The sequence below is a fragment of the Carcharodon carcharias genome, chromosome 1 (assembly GCF_017639515.1).
Source record: "Carcharodon carcharias isolate sCarCar2 chromosome 1, sCarCar2.pri, whole genome shotgun sequence".
In the NCBI taxonomy this organism is placed as follows: Eukaryota; Metazoa; Chordata; class Chondrichthyes; order Lamniformes; family Lamnidae; genus Carcharodon; species Carcharodon carcharias.
In genome coordinates, this window is record NC_054467.1 from 150161804 (window position 1) to 150181255 (window position 19452).

Genomic DNA, 19452 nt, shown 5'->3' on the forward strand with positions numbered 1-19452 from the left:
AAATATGTCCATGCAGCACAATCAAGCATCTGAAAGCTTACCTCATAAAAAAAAGTCCCTAGATATCTCTTTTTATTTCCCCATGGAGATTTCTTCCCACCCTAGATTGAGGTTTGAGCAAAAATGTAAAGGCCACCTGGCCTATTAGCTCATCCGCCAATCATAAAAGTGGACAGGCCTTGAAAAATCGCTTTCAATTGCCACTTTAATGGGCTTAATTGCCCGCTTAACTGTTGGCGGGCGCACATGGCAGTTGGAAGCTGAAGATTGCTCGCATGCAGGTTGGGACGCTTGCTCAACGTCAACTCACACTATTTCACATCCATTCAGGTCGGGCGCGCACCCGCCTGTGAGGTGTAAAATTCTACCCCATGAAAATCTGTCTTGCATAAAGTACCTTGTAAAATGTCATTGTTTTACGTACTCACCAGTCCTTTATTTCATCCGAGCTACTCCCAGTTCATGGACCTTGGCCAGAAGTAGTGAATACTATTGATGTTCACATTTGCAATCCCCACCCACCTCCCACATATGCACAGACACACACACACACGTCAGCCATCTGGTGGCGGCCAGTGGGAAAGTGCAGCAGCTCTGACAGCCTGAGTTCCAGGTGATGTGTAGCTGCAGGCCTACAGGCGAAATTTTTATATGGGTTTTGGTCTTGAGAAGAATAAAAATATCCTGAGACCAAGAGACAGGGTCAAATGCTGCCTGGATTTTGGTGCCGTTGGAGGGCGCAGTCTCAGAGGAGGGGGAGCTTATGATCCCAATCGCTATTTCTACAACCTCAATGGGGGTCTGGACCTACAGTTTTAGATCCATTGCATTAGACTGTTCAAAACTGTTCCTCAATCTGCTGCCTTTAATAGAAGAGCATAATCCAGTATTCTGTTCTAAAAGAAAGAGATTCTGACATACACTTTCTGCACAATACTTGAATCTGTGGTGCTGCTGGAGATAGCGCTACAGAATCCAAAGGCTTCCAAGTCACTCCCAGCACAGCCCACGTGCCACCCCTATGTGCACCAGAAATCTCTGAACTAGTTCTGTCAGGACGCCAATCAGCTCCAAAAGTTGATTTGATGCTTGATTTTCAAACTTGGGCCTTGCAGGCTCATTTGTTTGTCATTCACTAAAGGATGTACATTCAGCAACAAGAGGGGCCCAGCACAAGCGTTATCTAAAGAACCAGGGAACAACCTGCGGGCAAGGTGTTTTTGACTTACTTATACTTAGGCTGAATTTGTGGAAGTACTGTGCTGTGTTTTTTACATACGATCATACAAATTAGGAGCAGGAGTAGGCCACTAAGCCCCTTGAGCCTGCTCCGCCATTCAATAAGATTATGGACGATCTAATTTTCACTTTAGCTACACATTCCTGCCTACCCCCGATAAACTTGCATGCTTGTGAGGTCATTAAACTTTTCAGCACTGCTGCCAGGTCCTCAGGGTCAGACTACAGACATTAGACATTACTCTCCCTCACCTGCTCCCATTCCTGCAGCAGGGTCTGACTTAAGGGCCTGCTGGCCTCCCCTTGGAAACATTGTCTCTCTTCCATCCATATTGGTTACTAATGCCTTCAGGGCCATTTCTGTGAACCTGGGAGCCATCTCTCTGGCCTGGTCCTCTACATCCCTTGGTCAAATTTACACCTATGTCAACCTATAAAAGACTTCTGTTATCCAGCACCTTGAAGAGGGACAAACTGTCTTTAAGAGCTGGAGGCTGAAATACAGTATGTGCTATCCTTGCATGCTGTTGAGTGTGCAGCCAGCAGCAAGGGTCTCGTTTTGCTGTACATTCCTATCATTTAATTGAGGAAGCAGCATGAAATTTGTGTGTCAACCTCCACAATGGGGGCGGGCAGCTCACAAATTGCAACCCTTACACTCATGAAACAGTATTTATAGCCTTTCATCTCCACAGTCATTTAAAGTGCCTGGCTTTGTTCTTTGCTGTATTTTTCAGAAATTGAATGAGCAGATAAAATGAGTATATATCTCAGCACAGGAAAGGCTTGTTTTCTGGAGAGATGTAACTGGAATCAACTTAATTCAAAGCAGGCTTGAGGGTGATCCATGTGTCTTCCAGATTAGAATGAAAATCCTCCCTCAAATCCCAATTCTCTAGAAAGTTCTGGACCCAACATTCCTACAGAACCACCACTCCCATTGATCCCGCTACGCCTTTTCACCTCTTTCCTCTCCTTTAGAAATACACAATACACAATGGTCTTGTTGTTCTGTATTGTGGGAAAGACACTGTTTCTCTTGGTGTCTCTCAACCTCTTGCTGGTCTCATGCCACCAATTTGTGGTTGTACATTGTAGTTTTAAAAAAGTAACAATTATACTTTGAACAAAGTAAGGCTGGATGATGTGGAGGAACAGAAGGATTTGGAAGTTCAGGTTAATGAGATTAAAATTTCAATGTTGGTATGGCATTAAAAACTGTGATGGAATACTGGGTTTTATGGCAAGAAGAATAGGGAAGTCAGAATGTAATGGTGAATCTATAGAAAATTTTATTAAGACCATAGTTGGAGTATTATGTGCCATTTTGAATCCTACACTATCAGAAGGATTTTAAGGCAATACAGGTAAAACTGCACAAATTCAGTAGAATACTGCCTGGTATGAGGAAATAGAAATACAAATACAAAGAAAGACATAGAAAAGGTGCAGCAGTTTTCATTATGGGAGATTACAGGGTGATTTAACAGAAATGCTTACAATTGTGAAAGAATGGAACAGACTAGATAGAAACAAATTGTTTACAACTCTCTGCGATTGGACCAACCATCTGATCTCCCCCATGAGGCCTCCAAGCTCCAACCATCAGCGTCTGATTTCTCCTCCTCGATCCCTGAAGCCTCCTCTCTCGTCTCCCCAATTCGCCTAGTCCTGAAGATTCCTCTCCCCAGTTTGTCTAGTTGGGGTGCAGACCTACCTGGTCCTGCAGCAAGCCATTTCTAGATAGGGAACTTCTCGGTGATATCAAAGTTTTAACTTCACAACATGCATGGGAACAGTAACTTCTGGATTGTCTGTGCTCCACCAGTTCCCCATTTTCCTGCCAGTTTCTCCCTTCACACTCCTCATTTTTCACTTTATGTTTGAGCTGTTTACTCATCTTTTCTCTTTCCAGGACCTTTTCTCAGCTCTGCTGAGATGACCTTTCTATCACTATTGGCTGTCTCTTTATCATAGCAATTAGCATCTTTCAACTTTGACCTTTACCTGCTGTTCTCTCTGTCCCTCTGCTTTAAGCAATCTTTTGTGGATTACACTAGCTTTCTTTTCCAGCTCTGATAAAGGATTTTTCCAAGCCAAGGATCACTATCTTCTGCAATACCGTTATGAGTATTTTTTTTTAAAGTTTCAATTTTTAATTCTCCTTTTGGCTGGAGTTATTTAAAAAAACCCAATAAACTGTAATCTTATTAAGATAATAGGGGACTGCTAGCCAGCAGAATATACAACTTGCATTCCACCCAAGTGGGATGAAAAGGAACAGACTATCAAAGCACCCCCCACCCCCCCCCCCGCCCCCAGAGCATAAAAGATCCTATCTCCTGGTGAATTTTACACTATTTCTCTTCAAAAGTTTCTGATGAGACGTCAAAAGTATAACATGTTCTACAGCACAATGACTACAGCAGACATAGTAACCAAATTCCTATGGCATATACAGCTAGCAAAGCCTTTTAAAAACCATTTACCAAACCAGAGAACAGAGATTGTAAGGATATACTGAAAGGCTACAAAGAGGGTGTGTCTCTCTCTCTTGGAAATATCGTGCATGAATATTGCACAGGAACCATCCTGAGGAATCAACTACAAAACAAGATGTTTTGGGATAAAACGTGGAAATCCACTCTGTACAGCAATACCCAGGAAGACAAGTGAACAAAACAGCCACAAGGTGGAATCACCACATCGAGACCTGCCAAAGGACAGTTAGGCATATATTTCTTTCATTGTTTATTTTCTGGAAGCATACATAGTGGGTCTCCTGTAGTACTGGCAAAGCACATCCTCACTAAATTCATAACTAAATCCTGCTACAACCAGAGCTGGAGTGGTAACCTAAGGGAGTCAGTTTTTACTCCTCATGTGATTGTAACAGTACGAACATGCGAAATAGGAGCAGAAGTAGATCATTTGGCCCCGCAAGCCTGCTTCACCATTCAATAAGATTTGACAGATTTACTGTGCATTTCCAACATTTTCAGTTTTATTTCAAATTTCTAGCATATGTCTTTCTTTTTATTGCTATTTTTAAAGATGTTAGTGTTCTTGAAACTGCTCAATGTTGTGATTCATATATGGTGCATTTGCAACATTTGCATTAAGTTCAAATAATAACAATTCTATGGTTATCAATGTTCTTGTCAAAATAAATGTACAGCCTACTTAACTTGAAACCCTACACATTTCTGGTGTTTAGGATAATGGTTTTGTCGAGGTATCCTATAGTTCGGTCCATGCACCATCTTCTTCCATCCCCACAAGGAGAACTTGCTCCTGCCATTTCAATGACTGTCAACATTTCAGGAAATCTCGTGGACTTGGTTGTTGCTCATTTTGGCAACGAGGAGTAAGTGAAATGTTCTTATTTCATTTAACAATTTAAATGTTCCCCACCCTTACTTTATATCTTTCTGCATAAGTGCATTGTTATAGGCTCAACTGAATGCTTTCAGCATTTACAACAAGATGGATGAATAGATAGCGCAAATAGAAATAAATGAATATAATATGATAGCCATTACAGAGAAGTGGTTGCAAGGTAACCAAGGCTGGGACCTGAATATTCAATGTTATTTGACATTTTGGAAATGCAGGAGAAAAGAAAAGGAGGTAATAAAGGATGAAATTAGTATAATAGTGAGAAATGATCTTGGTTCAGAAGATTAGTTTGGGTGGAGATAAAAAATAGCAAAAGAAGGAAGTCACTGGTGGGAATAGTTTATAGACCTCCTAACTTTAGCACACGGTAGGACAGAGTATGCATCAAGAAATGATGGGGACTTGCAAGAAGGGTACTGCAATAATCATGGGTGACTTTAATCTTCATAGTGATTAGACAAATCAAAGGCAGCCTGGAGAATGAGTTCACAGAGTGCATTCAGGACAGTTTCATACAACAATATGTTCTGGAACCTAGCAGGGAACAGGATATTTTGGACCTGATAATGTGTAATGAGACAGGATTAACTAAAGACCTCACAGTAAAGGATCCTCTAAACAAGAGTGATCATAACTGAATTTCACATGAGAAATCTGGGGCCATAACTAGTGTTGGAAACTTAAATTACAAGGGTATGAAGACAGATTTGGCTAAAGTAAATAGGTTAAATAGAGAAACAGTGGTAGACATTTAAGGAGTTCTTTCATAACTCCCTTCAGGAAGAAAGACTCCACCAGAAGGATGCACCATCCGTGGCTAACTAAACAAGGGCGGTATTAAATTGAAAGAAAAGACATACAATGCTGTGAAAATTAAGGGTAGGCCAGAAGATTAAGAAAGTTTTAGAAACCAGCAAAGGATGACTGAAAAAAAAATTGGAGTAGGAGAGAAAACTATCAGGAAATATGAAAACAGACTATATGTATATACATATATATACTGGGAGACTGGGGAAATTAATAATGGGAAACATGGAAAAGGCAGGGACTTAAAGTTTCCCAAGAATAGTAGAACATCAAGAGGCAAAAGGGAGTGAGGAATATAAAACAATCACTATCAATAAAGAAAAAAGTGATGGGTAAATTAATGGTACTTAAGGTTGCCAAGTCCCCTGATGGCCGCGTTCTAGGGTCTTTAAAAAAATGACTGCAGAGATAGTGGATGCAAAGGTTGTAATCTTCCAAAATTCCCTAGATTCCCAGAGGATTTGAAAACCGCAAAAGTAACACCTCCGTTCAAGAATGAGGACGACTGAAAGCAAGAATTTACAGGCCTGTTAGTCTAATGTCTGTCATTGGGAAAATGCAAGAATGCATTATTAAAGCAGTAGTAGCAGGACATTTAGAAAATCATAAAACTATTAGGCAGAGTCAACATGGTTTTGTGAAAGGGAAATAGTGTTTGAAAAATTTATTTGGGTTCTTATGGAAGTAACAAACAGGATGGATGAAGGGGAGCCAATAAATGTAGTGTATTTGGATTTCCAAAAGACAGTAGATAAGGTGCCACGTAAAAGGTTACTGCAGAAGAACTTATGGTGTTGGGGGTATATATTAGCATGAGTAGAGGACTGGCAAACTAACAGGAAACAGTGTGTCGGTATAAATGGGTCATTTTCAGGATGGAAAACTAACTAGTGAGTGCCCCAGGAATCAGTGCTGGGGGCTTAATTATTTATGATTTTTATTAATGACTTGGATGAAGGGACCGACTATATTGTAGCCAAATTTGCTGACTATAATGAAGATATATAGAAAAGCAAATTGTGAGGAGGATACAGAGTCTGCAAAGAGATAAAGGTAGGATAAGTAAGTGGGCAAAAATTTGACAGATGGAATATAATATGGGAAAATGTGAGGTTGTCCACTTTGGCAGAAAGAATGGAAAAACAATACATTATTTAAATGGAGCGAGTCCACAGAATGCTGCAATACAGAAGGGCCTGGTGTCTTTGTACATGTATCACAAATTGTCACTGCAGGTATAGCAAGTAATTCAGAAGGTAAACAGAGTATTGGCTTTTATTGTGACAGGGATGGAGTAGAACAGTAGAGATGTCTTGTTACAACTGTACAGTCATTGGTGAAACCATATGTATTGTGGACAGCTTACCTGACTTAAGGAGGGATATACTTCCATTGAAAGCATTTCAGAGATGGTTCACTTGACTGATTCCTGGGATGGTACGTTTGTCTTATGAGGAAAGGTCGAATAGGTTGGGTCTGTACTTAAGAGTTTAGGAGAATGAGAGGTGATTTTTTTGAAACATACAAGATCCTGAGGGGTCGTGAAAGGGTAGATGCTGAGAGGATATTTCCTCTCATGGGGGAAATCAAGATTTAGGGGACACAGTTTAAAGATAACTGGTCTTCTATTTAAGATGGAAATGAGAAAGAATTTCTTCTCTCAGAAGGTCACGAGTGTTTGGAATTCTCTTCCCTAGTGAGCAGTGGAGGCTGGGTCATTGAATACATTCAAGGCTGAGTTAGACAGATTTTTAATTGACAAGGGAGTCGAGGGTTATGGGGTGCAGGCAAGAAAGTGGAGTTAAGGTCACAATTGGATCAGCCATGATCTTATTGAATGGTGCAGCAGGCCCGAGGGGCTGAATGGCCTACTCCTGTTTCTTATGTTATTTTGTTCTTATATGTGAGACTAAACTATGGGTGTCAGCAAATGATTCAGCCATGGGGCCATCATAGCCAATCCTGACCTTGCACTCACTTTTGATAGAAATATGTACTTCTTGTAGGATAACAGGATCAGGGACTATTGTCTATTCAATACAGACTCCAAAAACTAGTTTTTTTTTGCAGATTTCAACATTTCAATTGTTCTTATATTACAAGGTTTCCTCAACTTATTTGCTTTTGACAGGGATGATTTAGACAGGAAGTTGCAGGCACAGTACATTTCCAACTTACTGAAGGAAATCCCACAGCCACTTGTATTTCTGGGTTACATTACTTCTGCACCTGGCTCCAGAGACTATATACAGATTAGAAAAATTGGAAATGTAAAGGTAAGAGCACATCCACGAAAGCAAACGGTGTAAAAAGTGACATTACTCTTAATATTATGTTCTAATATTTTAATTTTAATGGTTATGCTGTAGCCTCCACTTTTCATGGGATGTGGGCATTGCTGGGAAAGCCAGCATTTGTTGCCTATCTCTAATTGCCCTTGAAGGTGGTGGTGACTTAAAATAGGGTTATATTGGACAATAGTTTGTAAAGCACTGTCATTGTCCTTTGCTTTGCATGTACATAATCCAGCAAGGTCATGTTCTCTTGTTAGTACGGACTTCATCTGGTATTACATACATTAACTACACCAAATGCTGAAATGATGAGGTCACTTTGCTGATTTTATACAAATGCATTGGTCTGCAGTCATCTTGCTGGTAATAGAAGGTAAACAAAACATAACAAATTCCTATTTGAAGGCTAACAATTTCACTTATTTAAGTGGCCTAGAAGCTTTTGCATTCAATACAGGTCATAAAAAGTGTTAGAACAACTGTAGGTGGGATTCAACCTCCTTCCCCGAGACCCTGGGTTGAACTGGCTTTCACGTGGGGCAGCTGCCCTCTTAACTACGGCTCAGACCAGGTCTCAGGTCAGGACATCCGTTGTTTGGATTCTTGAACAAGACATGTTTATTCAAACTTGTACAAGCATATGCGGGGAGAGCAGCCTCTTAGTCCATCGATTGGCGCTCTGCCGTAATTACAAAGTCTCGTAACTTATATACTTTTTCTTATCACAATACATTTGAGTATATTTGAATATATCCACATAGTAACTGACACACAGGTGCCACGTTAAAACTATCCTATTGAGTACATAAACATGCAATTCTGCTAACCAATTATTCTAAAGGGTGTATACATAATTATATTATCCAATCAAAATTAAAACACATACGCAAGACCTTGGTTCTCACAACTCAAGACTGCTGGTGTTTCATCAAAGACCCCTCTGTCCATTGTATGTTTTCCCATATCTAAGCTAAAACCATCTGCCCCTTCCCTATTTGAGACAGGAGTATACCCAAACTAACTTTATGTTATGTTTTATCTCCAGTCCAGCTCTCAAGGCTTCAATGCACCATTTTACCGCTTGAATGGTTCTGTCTGTGCCTAGATATTAGCTCATCTCTTGAAACTTTGTAAATCACACAAAACTCAAAGCTCCTTTGTGTGCAATGTCCATCTCCTTACCTTCAGCAGACAATATGTTTAGCATCCATGTCTACCTGGAGATTTTAGGATTTTTCAGTAAATTCTTAGTGTTCTCTTTTGGCATTTTTAAATTTCCCCTAACAACGACATGATTCCTTATCACAAAAAAATTTCAGACCTTTTTGTATTCAGCCATTCTCATCCTTGAGTATAGTGTGCAATTCTACATCTTTTAGAGGGATCTAGAAAGTTCATTTGATGTGATTGTGAATCAGTAAATTGTAAAGAAAGTTAAATAAAATGGACTGTTTGTAGCTTCATTATGTTAAACATCTTTCCAAAGACATTTTCCTTGATCATTCTTTTAGGATATAGATCACACTGATCCACATCGATGGTGCGAGTACATCATGTACCGTGGACTAATAAGGTTAGTTGCAATACTTTGGCTTAATTGTTCTGACCAGTTATCTGATAAGAATGAAGAATAAGCACTTTGCTCATGAATCTATAGTTATCGTCATAATTTAAAAAAATCATTGTCCAACAATCTACCTGGAGAACTGAGTGTGTCTGTTGCACGTGTGTCAGTCTTGCAATCTGTTTGCAGATGCGTTTCAACCTAGAAGAGAAATTTGCAGTGACTAGGAACAAAATGGTAAAATACACTGAACTCTTCAAAACCATGCCCAAAACATTTTGTGCAAATGGGTTCAAGCTTAATTCTGAACTGATTTTAACAAATGTTTAAGACATAAATTATTTACATGTTACCATTGAGTTGGACTTGTGATAACAGAAAGTCTGCGTTTGTTGTACGTATATGAACATTGCTGAAGATTTTTCCCCATATTTTTCCAAAGTAAGTCTTTGCTCCACGTCAAGTTCTATTTGCATGAAGTGCCTGTGAAATTACAAAGAAGGGAACAAACTGTAAAATCAGCACATTGTTCACATTTATTCCTAATGGGTCCATAAGTTACTCAGAGACTCCTTCTTTGCGACCTAACTTTGGCAGAAGTACAACAGAAATAGTTTTCTTTCCCCCCACCATACTTGCAATGAAATTACAATGGTGCAAGTGGCTGATGGAGGTAGACAGAGAGACTTCAGCAGCAAGTCAGTTTCAATTATTTTCTTTTTAATTTGCAGCATTAGTGAGTAGTGCGGTGGATGGAAGCAGAAGAGCCACTATGAATTAAATGCTGGCACATGCTCACTGTGTTGTTGGATGCAGAAAAAAATCTTCATCCGGAAAGGGTGCATCTTCCTGTTGCCTTGCTTGAGCAAATAGTATTTAGGGACACTTTCATAAGATGATGGTCATATTTTCTATGACAACCTTTTTTCTTTGTATGCTTAAGTGGCCATGATCTCTGCACTCCCTTTTCAACAAATAGCCAAGCAAGGATATTACTTATCCCCCTTTTATGTTTCCCTATCTGTAGCACCGTTATGAACTAATCACCACATTCATGGGGTGTAGAACATGAAATATTCCTCTCTGCAGATGACATCCTGTTTTATATCAACTTCATCACTTGCCTTCATAACATAGAATCACACAACAGAGAAGAAGCCAATTGAAGTTTCAGAATCTAATGATGAATCCCCTATAGTTATTTACTTTTGTAAACCTTTGCTGCCTTGCTTCTCTGCGGTGGTGTTTCTTGTGATTTCCTTCCCTCCTTGCCCTTTTCTGATATCCAGGGTAATATACCAATTGGAAAAAAGATATCCAGGAACTTGCTGCATTTCTTCTAACAGAATCTTTCTTCTCTCCCAGCAGATGGTCAATAATATGTCTTCCTCTGTCATCCTAGTCTTTTCTACCTTACAGTACACATCCCTTTCTCCCCAGTCTGTGTGTATGGAATGTCTCCAATTATTTCTTGAACTCAGTAATTTTGAAATGTAGGATGTCATCCTGGAAATGCCACTGGAAGCCGTAATAAAAACAGAAAATGCAAAAGGAAGCTGCTGCAGATCCTCCATCACCAGCAAAGACAGGTTAACAACCTTGAAAGGTCTTGCACCCAAAATGTTAGCCTATTTTTTCCCTTTCTGATGCTTGATCATCAATAGTTTTCTTACACCTGCATTTTAAAATTTTTTTTGCAACTTTAGTTCTGCTGGACCATCATGAATTACAGAAACTCCCATTGTGCTTTAACTATACCGACATGGCTAAGGACTAACAAAAGCTTGAGACTTGGGTTTCTCACAATGACACACACTGGCCTGCACCGGCAACTGCATGCAGACATGAACAGTTCTTGTTGCACTGAATTCTGTTCACCATATTCTACTCCTGCTTCTGCTGAGTTTCTCTCTTGTTGGCTCCCTTAGTGATTCCACTGCCTTGCTCCCATAATTTGGACAACTGGAACTCTTTCCCCTTATTCTGGCTGCTGTAAAACAAGTACCTGGAAAAACTCAGCAGGTCTGGCAGCATCTGTGGAGAGGAGCCCAGTTAACGTTTCAAGTCCAAATGCCCCTTCAACAGAACTCAGTAAAAATAGAAAAGAGGTGAAATATAAGTTGGTTTGGGGGTGGGGGGGTGAAGAAGAGCTGGATAGAGGGCCAATGATAGGTGGAGATAACCAAAAGATGTCACAGACAAAAGGACAAAGAGGTGCTGAAGGTGGTGATATTATCTAAAGGAATGTGCTAATTAAGGATAGAAAGCAGGACGAGCAAGGTACAGATAGCCCTAGTGGGGATGGGGTGGGGGGAAGGGATCGAAATAGGCTAAAGAGATAAAACAATAGATGGAAATGCACTTAAAAATAATGGAAGTAGGTGTGAAAAGAAAAATCTATATAAATTATTGGAAAAAACAAAAAGGAGGGGAAAATCGGAAAGGGGGTGGGGATGGAGGAGAGAGTTTATGATCTAAAATTGTTGAACTCAGTATTCAGTCCGGAAGGCTGTAAAGTGCCTAGTCAGAAGATGAGGTGCTGTTCCCCCAGTTTGCATTGAGCTGCACTGGAACAATGCAGCAGGCCAAGGACGGACATGTGGGCATGAGAGCAGGGTGGAGTGTTGAAATGGCAAGCGACAGGGAGGTCTGGGTAATGCTTGCGGACAGACCGAAGGTGTTCTGTGACCACTGTGACAGCCTTCCAGACTGAATACTGAGTTCAACAATTTTAGATCATAAACTCTCTCCTCCATCCCACCCCCCTTCCGATTTTCCCCTCTTTGTTTTTTCCAATAATTTATATAGATTTTTCTTTTCCCACCTACTTCCATTATTTTTAAGTGTATTTCCACCCATTGTTTTATCTCTACCTTTTAGCCTATTTCGATCCCTTCCCCCCCCACCCCATCCCCACTAGGGCTATCTGTACCTTGCTCGTCCTGCTTTCTATCCTTAATTAGCACATTCCTTTAGATAATATCACCACCTTCAACACCTCTTTGTCCTTTTGTCTGGTGACACCTTTTGGTTATCTCCACCTATCACTGGCCCTCTATCCAGCTCTTCTTCACCCCCCCGCCCCCAAACCAACTTATATTTCACCTCTTTTCTATTTCTACTGAGTTCTGTTGAAGGGTCATTTGGACTTGAAACATTAACTGTACTCCTCTCCACAGATGCTGCCAGACCTGCTGAGTTTTTCCAAGTATTTTTGTTTTGGATTTCCAGCATCCGCAGTTTTTTGCTTTTATCTAAGTGACTTTTAAAGGTTGGTTGAAAGGGTGGCTAGCTGGCTTCTCATAAATATGGGTTGACTGGATCCTGTTGCATGTCCTGACATCTAAGAGATAGATAACTTAAAAGTGACGTTTTGGTGGATGGTGGATTAGTTGTTAGCTTTCTTTCTGGTGATAGCTTACCAGCCTGCTCCAGGAAAGCCCAATCTTGAGCCTAAAGTTTTAATCCATGACCTGAACCTGCCAGCAGTGGATTAAGTTCACTTATCTCAGCAGCACGCTGTCTCTCTCGAGCTGTCAAAGCAAGTGTAGCCTTCGAACATCAGTCTGGAAATGAAGACTACTAAGTCTGCCTACAAAACTGAAAGTCTATATAGCAATAGTCCTGCCTACTATGCTCTACACATGTGGGACTTGGACTGTATACCAGCATCATGCAAAGAAGCTCAGCCACTTTTACTTGAGCTGCCTTTGGAAGCTTCTGAATATCAGGACAAAATACATGACACTCTCAAGCTAGCATGCCATGCATCCACACCACATTGAGATAGACAAATGATTTCGGCTGGTCATGTGGCCAGAACACCTGACACTCACTTGCCAAAGCGAATCTTCTATGGAGAGTTCGAGTCTGGGATACGCTATCATGGAAGTCAAAGGAAACACTACAAGAACACTGTGAAAGCTTCACCTTGGAGTTTTGATATTGGCTTCAACTCCTGGGAGAAGCTCGCCCTGGATTGCTGCACCTGGTGCAACAAAATTTAAAAAAAAAACATCCTTTGAAAGCAAGTGCATATCAGAGGCAAAAAGAAAAATGTAAGGAGAGAAAATCCTGAGCCAGCAACTCGTCCAAAACTCAATCATCTGCACTATCTTGTTCTATTTTCAGAAGAACCTTACGGGTGTAGATTGACCCACCTATGTAGCCACCAGAAACATACCAAACACTCCAAAATAGGAATATGCTCATCTTTGCCTTGGAAGATGAACAAGAATTCAAAGTGATGCTTGGGTGGCAAGTAATCAAAATGCCTCTTTGAATACCACCTCCATCTTCCTTTTGGCATCAGTCAGCTGTAGCAGGTTATGAGACAAAACTTTAAACTTTCAAACTTTTAATCGCAAAAAGAATTTGCTTCAAATTATCTTCCTTCCAGAACTTGGCACTGAAAGTTTGGATCCCAGGATATGCATGTTAGTGACTGGATTCCATTAGTTAATGTTCAAAATGTTAATATTGTATATTCTATTCTGCCAAGATGAATATATAATTATTTCTTTACATATTGTTATGATCAGATACAGGAAAGTGGGAAAACTAAGGAATCCTGTAACAATTCTGGATAATACTGGAAGTGATTTAATTGGGTTCTGTTGATGAAAGACTCACAATTCATTTTGTTATCCAAGTTTATGCCTTAGCTAAAAGCTGGGAGGTTTTTTCCCCTAACTTGAGGCTAATTAAAGCACCCATTCTACTATTCAGATGAAGACAGCTAAAGAAGCACAAGCTGCATATCAATTTCCTTTTTTAAGAAAAAGTCTCTACTACACTTATTATTTTAACTTGTCTGTCATTCCTGGGAGCAGAAAGAGGTGCCAGGCCAGATGCTTCATGCAGAAAAAAGTAATGAGATTTGAGAGCTCTGTCATGATATCATGAATGAGGCTTAATAATGCACAAATATTACTGATTAACCCACTAGCAAATATTTACCTTTATTTTAGGTTGGGCTATGCCCGCATTTCTCACGGTGGTCTGAGTGATACAGAAGTCCAGTTGGCGAAGTTTCGGATTCCTGATGATCAAAATCATTACGAAGATAATGATGAAGTTGAAACCGATCCTAAAAATGTGCCTGAAGAAATTCACTTTAACTCCAGGTTAGTAGCAGGGAATATTGCATTGTGGTTAGCACATTGGGAGAGGTGCACTTTGGAAGAGGCTGGCAGAGAAGGAAATGGCATGCTTGATTGTGGAATGTAATCAGATCTTCATTCAGCCGGTCGCCCTCCCTTCCTAGGCTTAGTTTTATTTGTTTTAATTCCCCAGCAGGGTAAGAGGTGGAATGGGGAGGAATGAAGGGCATGGTGAGGAGAGACTCCCTTGGTTGCCTATTCTCATTCATTCCTGGGAGCAGAAAGAGGTGCCAGGCCAGATGCTTCATGCAGAAAAAAGTAATGAGATTTGAGAGCTCTGTCATGAGATCATGAATGAGGCTTAATATTATTTAACAATCACATGTTTGATGATACCAGAGCTGGCATATCTGCTCTTGGGTCTGTGGAAGAGCAGTACACTTCAGGTGTACTGTTCTTGTCCAACACAGCAGAAAAATTGGTGCCTTAATGGCTGCACCATTATTTCTTTTTGTGCAGTAACACCTGATATCGAATACTTGCTCCGATTCATTTTCACAGCCAGTCACTGAATCAATAGGAAATTTTTTTTATTAAATAAGGCACTTGGCTTTCTGCAATGGAATGTTTTAGGATTAGATTCGTTTTGCATAATTTCCCTTGCTCAGTTATTATTTCTCACTAGCTTATTATAGATCTGACTAAATTATTAAACCTTTTCAGCATCAACTTATTTATCGATCACAGAAATATACACATTTATTTTGTATCCCTCATGGTCTGCCAGAGCAACTTGAGATTTAATTTTCAGCCTTAACAACTACAAGATTCATGTGAGCAGGATCATAAATGTAATGGTTGAAAACTCATTAAAGCTCTTTAACTCATCAATTTCCTAAATTAACTTGGGTCAAGCAGTGAGCACAGGCTGATGGTTCAAGCATTAACCTGAATTGCTAATGTGAAGCCTGGTCCATTTTAATTCTCAGGACTCATTTAAGTAACCATGATATGACTCCCTAGAAAAGCTGACATCAATTGTACCAAACTGGTGGGCAGTTAGGGATCCATCAACTTGGGACAGGAGGGGCTTAAGGATTATTTGTGGAACCCAGGGAAAAATTCCTGCTCCTCATAACCAACCCTCCATCCCTTGGAGTACATCTTTGAAAAATAAAAATATCGAAGCTGTTCTGGGTGTGCTGTTTCTCACTCCTGGGATTCTCTGGTAATACCAGCACCTGCTGCCACCTTGGCTGCTGGTGGTTAAAGTGTAGTTAGGCCTAAATTTACACCATCTAACTTTAAAATTTCAATGAGGTCCTCATGTGTCTGATAAAATAGCACAGGTTGGCCGTGTACTGTGCAAACATGCCAACTCCACCATCTCATAAATCATGAGACAAAATTAAAAATCAGAGGTGTGGTATAAAAAAATTTGAGCTGCTATCTTTATCCCCCCAAAATTAACAAATAGAGATTGACTTAGTTTAGAAACACCATGAGTGGCTTATTCAATCTCTAACAGGTCAGAGCTCTTTACAATAACAAGATTACTGCCTCTGGAAAGGCGTTACATAAACTTTTTTTAAAACCCTATCCATTATCAGTTATGCATTATGTCTTAGAAGACAGAGGATTCTGGTTTGTGGAATTGGTGAATGAGGCAGGATTCTGGAAGATAAATAGTTGAAGGTGGCAGGGCAAGAAAATGGTTAATAAGGCATACAGGATCCTGGGCAGGAAACAAAAGCAAAGAATTTAAGGTCAATCCTTATGAAACACTGGTTCAGCCTCAATTGGAGTATTGTGTCCAATTCTAGGCCCCACACTTTAGAAAGGATGTGAAAGAATGAGAAAGGGTGTGCAGAAATGATTTACAAGATAGTTCCAGGGATGAGGGACTTTAGTAATATAGATAGAGAATCTGAGGTTATTGTTCTTAGAAAAGGTTGAGAGGAGATTTAATAGAAGTGTTCAAAATCATGAGGGGTCTGGACAGAATAGATGGGGAGCAACTGTTCACATTGGTTCATGACACTTCCACCAGAGGACAAAGATTTAAGGTGAATAGCAAAAGAACCAAAAGACAACATAAAAAGAATCTTTTTATTACGCAGCAAGTGGCTAGGATCTGGAATGCAACTGGCTACAAGTGCTGAGGAGGCAGATTCAATTGTGGCTTTCCAAAGGGAATCGGATAACTATCTGGAGGAAAAACATGAAGGGCAATGAGAGAAAGGCAATAGAGCGGGACTCTGATTTGCTGTTATAGAGAGCCAGCATAGACAACAGGTCAAATGGCTTCCCTCTGTGCTGTAACCATTCCATTCCGAGTGTTGCCAGTTATTTAAGCTCAGTGTCTGAGCTTGAGGGGCAGTTGAAGTCACTGCAAGCATCAGGGAAGCTGAGAGTTTCCTGGTTTATATGTTAGGCAGTAAGAGTTCAGGATAGTAGATGGGTGACCATCCGGAAGAGGCAGGATATTCAGTCCTCGGGGTGTGTGCCGCTCTAATACCGATAATCAGCCCGAGACCCCTGAGAGTGACAACACCTCAAAGGGTGCAGTCCAGACCATAGCACCAATGGACATAGGATTGCAGAGGGGGCAAAACAGCAAAGGTTAGAAATGCACTGATTGTTGGAGATTTGATTATATTTTCATTCACGGGATATGGGTGAAGCTGGCTAGGCCAGCATTTATTATCTATCCCTAATTGTCCTCGAGAAGGTGGTGGTGAGCTGCCTTCTTGAACCACTGCAGTCCCCATGGTGTAGGTACACCCACAGTGCTGTTAGGGAGGGAGTTCCAGGATTTTGACCCAGTGACAATGAAGGAATGGTGATATATTTCCAAGTTAACATGGAGAATGGCTTGGAGGGGAACTTCCAGGTAGTTCCCATGCATCTGCTACCCTCATCCTTCTAGGTGGTGATCGTGGGTTTGGACGGTGCTGACTCAGAAGTCTTGGTTGAACTCCTGCATTGCATCTTGTAGATGGTACACACTGTTGCCACAGTTCAATGATGGTGGAGGGAGTGAATGTTTGTGGAAGGGGAGCCAGTCAAGCCAGTTGCTTTGTCCTGGATGGTGTCAAGCTTCTTGAGTGTTATTGAAGTTGCACTGATTCAGGCAAGTGGAGACTATTCCATCACACTCCTGACTTGAACCTTGTAGAGGGTAGGCAGGCTTTGGGGAGTCAGGAGGTGAGTTACTCGCCACAGGATTCCTAGTGTCTGACTTGCTCTTGTAGCCACAGTATTTATTTGGCCAGTCCAGTTCAGTTTCTGGTTAATGGTAACCCCTAGGATGTTGATATGGGGATTCAGCGATGGCAATGCCATTAAATGTCAATGGGCAATGGTCAGATTCTCTCTTGTTGGGAGATAGTCATTGCCTGGCATTTGTGTGGTGCGAATGTTACTTGCCACTTGTCAGCCCAAGCTTGGATATTGTCCAGATCTTGCTACATTCAGACATGGACTGCTTCAGCATCTGAGGAGTTGTGAATGGTGCTGAACATTGTGCAATCATCAGCGAACATTCCCATTTCTGACGTTATGATGGAAGGAAGTTCATTGATGAAGCAACTAAAGATGGCTGGGCCTAGAACACTACCCCTAGCAACTCCTGCAGTGATGTCCTGGAACTGAAATGATTGACCTCCAATAACCACAACCATCTTACTTTGTGCTATGTATGACTGCAACCAGTGGAGAGTTTCCACTTCCCCCTCCCCCCCATCCAATTCTTACTGACTCCACATCGGTCAAATGCTGCATTGATGTCAAGATCAGTCATTCTCACTTCACCTCTGGAGTTCAACTCTTTTGTCCATGTTTGAACCAAGGCTGTCGTGAGGTCAGAAGCAGAGTGATCCTGGCGGAATCCAAGCTGGGCATCAGTGAGCAGGTTATTGTTAAGTGCCACTTGGTAGCATTGTTGATGACCCCTTCCATTACTTTACTAATGATCGAGAATAGACTGATGGGATGATAATTGGCCGGGTTGGATTTATCCTGTTTTTTGTGTACAGGGCAATTTTCCACATTGGTGGGTAGATGCCAGCATTGTAGCTGTACTGAAACAGCTTGGCTAGGGGCACAGCAAGTTCTGGAGCACATTTTCAGTACTATTGCTGGAATACTGTCAGGACCCATAGCCTTTGCAGTATCCAGTCCCTTCAGCTGTTTCTTAATATCACATGGAGTGAACCGAATTGGCTGAAGACTGGCATCGGTGACTTCCGGGTCTTCCGGAGGATGCCAAGATGGATCATCCACTCTGCACTTCTGGCTGAAGATTGTTGCAAATGCTTCAGCCTTGTCTTTTGCACTGATTTGCTAGGCTCTTCTATTATTGAGGATGGGGACATTTGCGGAACTTCCTCCTCCAGTGAGTTATTTGTATACCACCATTCATGACTGGATGTGGCAGGATTCCAGAGCTTATTGTGCTGGTTGTGGAATTGCTAAGCTCTGACTATCATTTGCTGCTTATGCTGTTTGGCATGCAAGTAGTCCTATGTTGTAGCCTGACATCTCATTTTTAGGTAAGCCTGGTGATGCTTCTGGCATGCCCTCCTTCACTTCACTGAACTAGGGTTGATCCGCTGGTTTGATGGTAATGGTAGAGTGGGGAATATGCCAGACCATGAGGTTACAGATGTAGTTGAGTACAATTCTGTTGCTGATGGCTCACAGCACCTCATGGATGCCCAGTCTCGAGTTGCTAGATCTGTTCAAAATCTCTCTCATTTAGCACGGTGGTAGTGTCACACAACATGATGGAGGGGTTCCGCAATGTAAACGTGGACTTGGTCTCCACAAGGACAGTGTAGTCTTCATTCAGACTGTCATGGACAGATGCATCTGCAGCAGGCAGGTTGGTGAGAATCAGGTCAAGTTTGTTTTTCCCTCGTTTGTTCCCTCAGCACATGCCGCAGACCCAGTCGAGCAGCTTGGCGAGTTAGGACTTGGCGAGCTCGGTTTGTGGTGGTGCTTACCGAGCCACTCCTGGTGATAGACATTGAAGTTCCCCACCCGG

The 19452-nt window shown here is 41.2% G+C and overlaps 1 protein-coding gene across 2 annotated transcripts in view; it reads left to right on the forward strand.

The window, feature by feature from the left end:
• The window catches only part of LOC121276168 (PGAP2-interacting protein-like), a 135274-nt gene that overhangs the window by 109931 nt on the left and 5891 nt on the right, over window positions 1–19452 (forward strand). For both annotated transcript variants that reach the window (XM_041184247.1, XM_041184256.1), the window contains exons 12-15: window positions 4457–4606; window positions 7577–7721; window positions 9251–9312; window positions 14274–14429. In XM_041184247.1, coding sequence (XP_041040181.1) covers window positions 4457–4606; window positions 7577–7721; window positions 9251–9312; window positions 14274–14429 — 513 coding nt within the window. The remainder of the gene's footprint in view (window positions 1–4456; window positions 4607–7576; window positions 7722–9250; window positions 9313–14273; window positions 14430–19452) is intronic.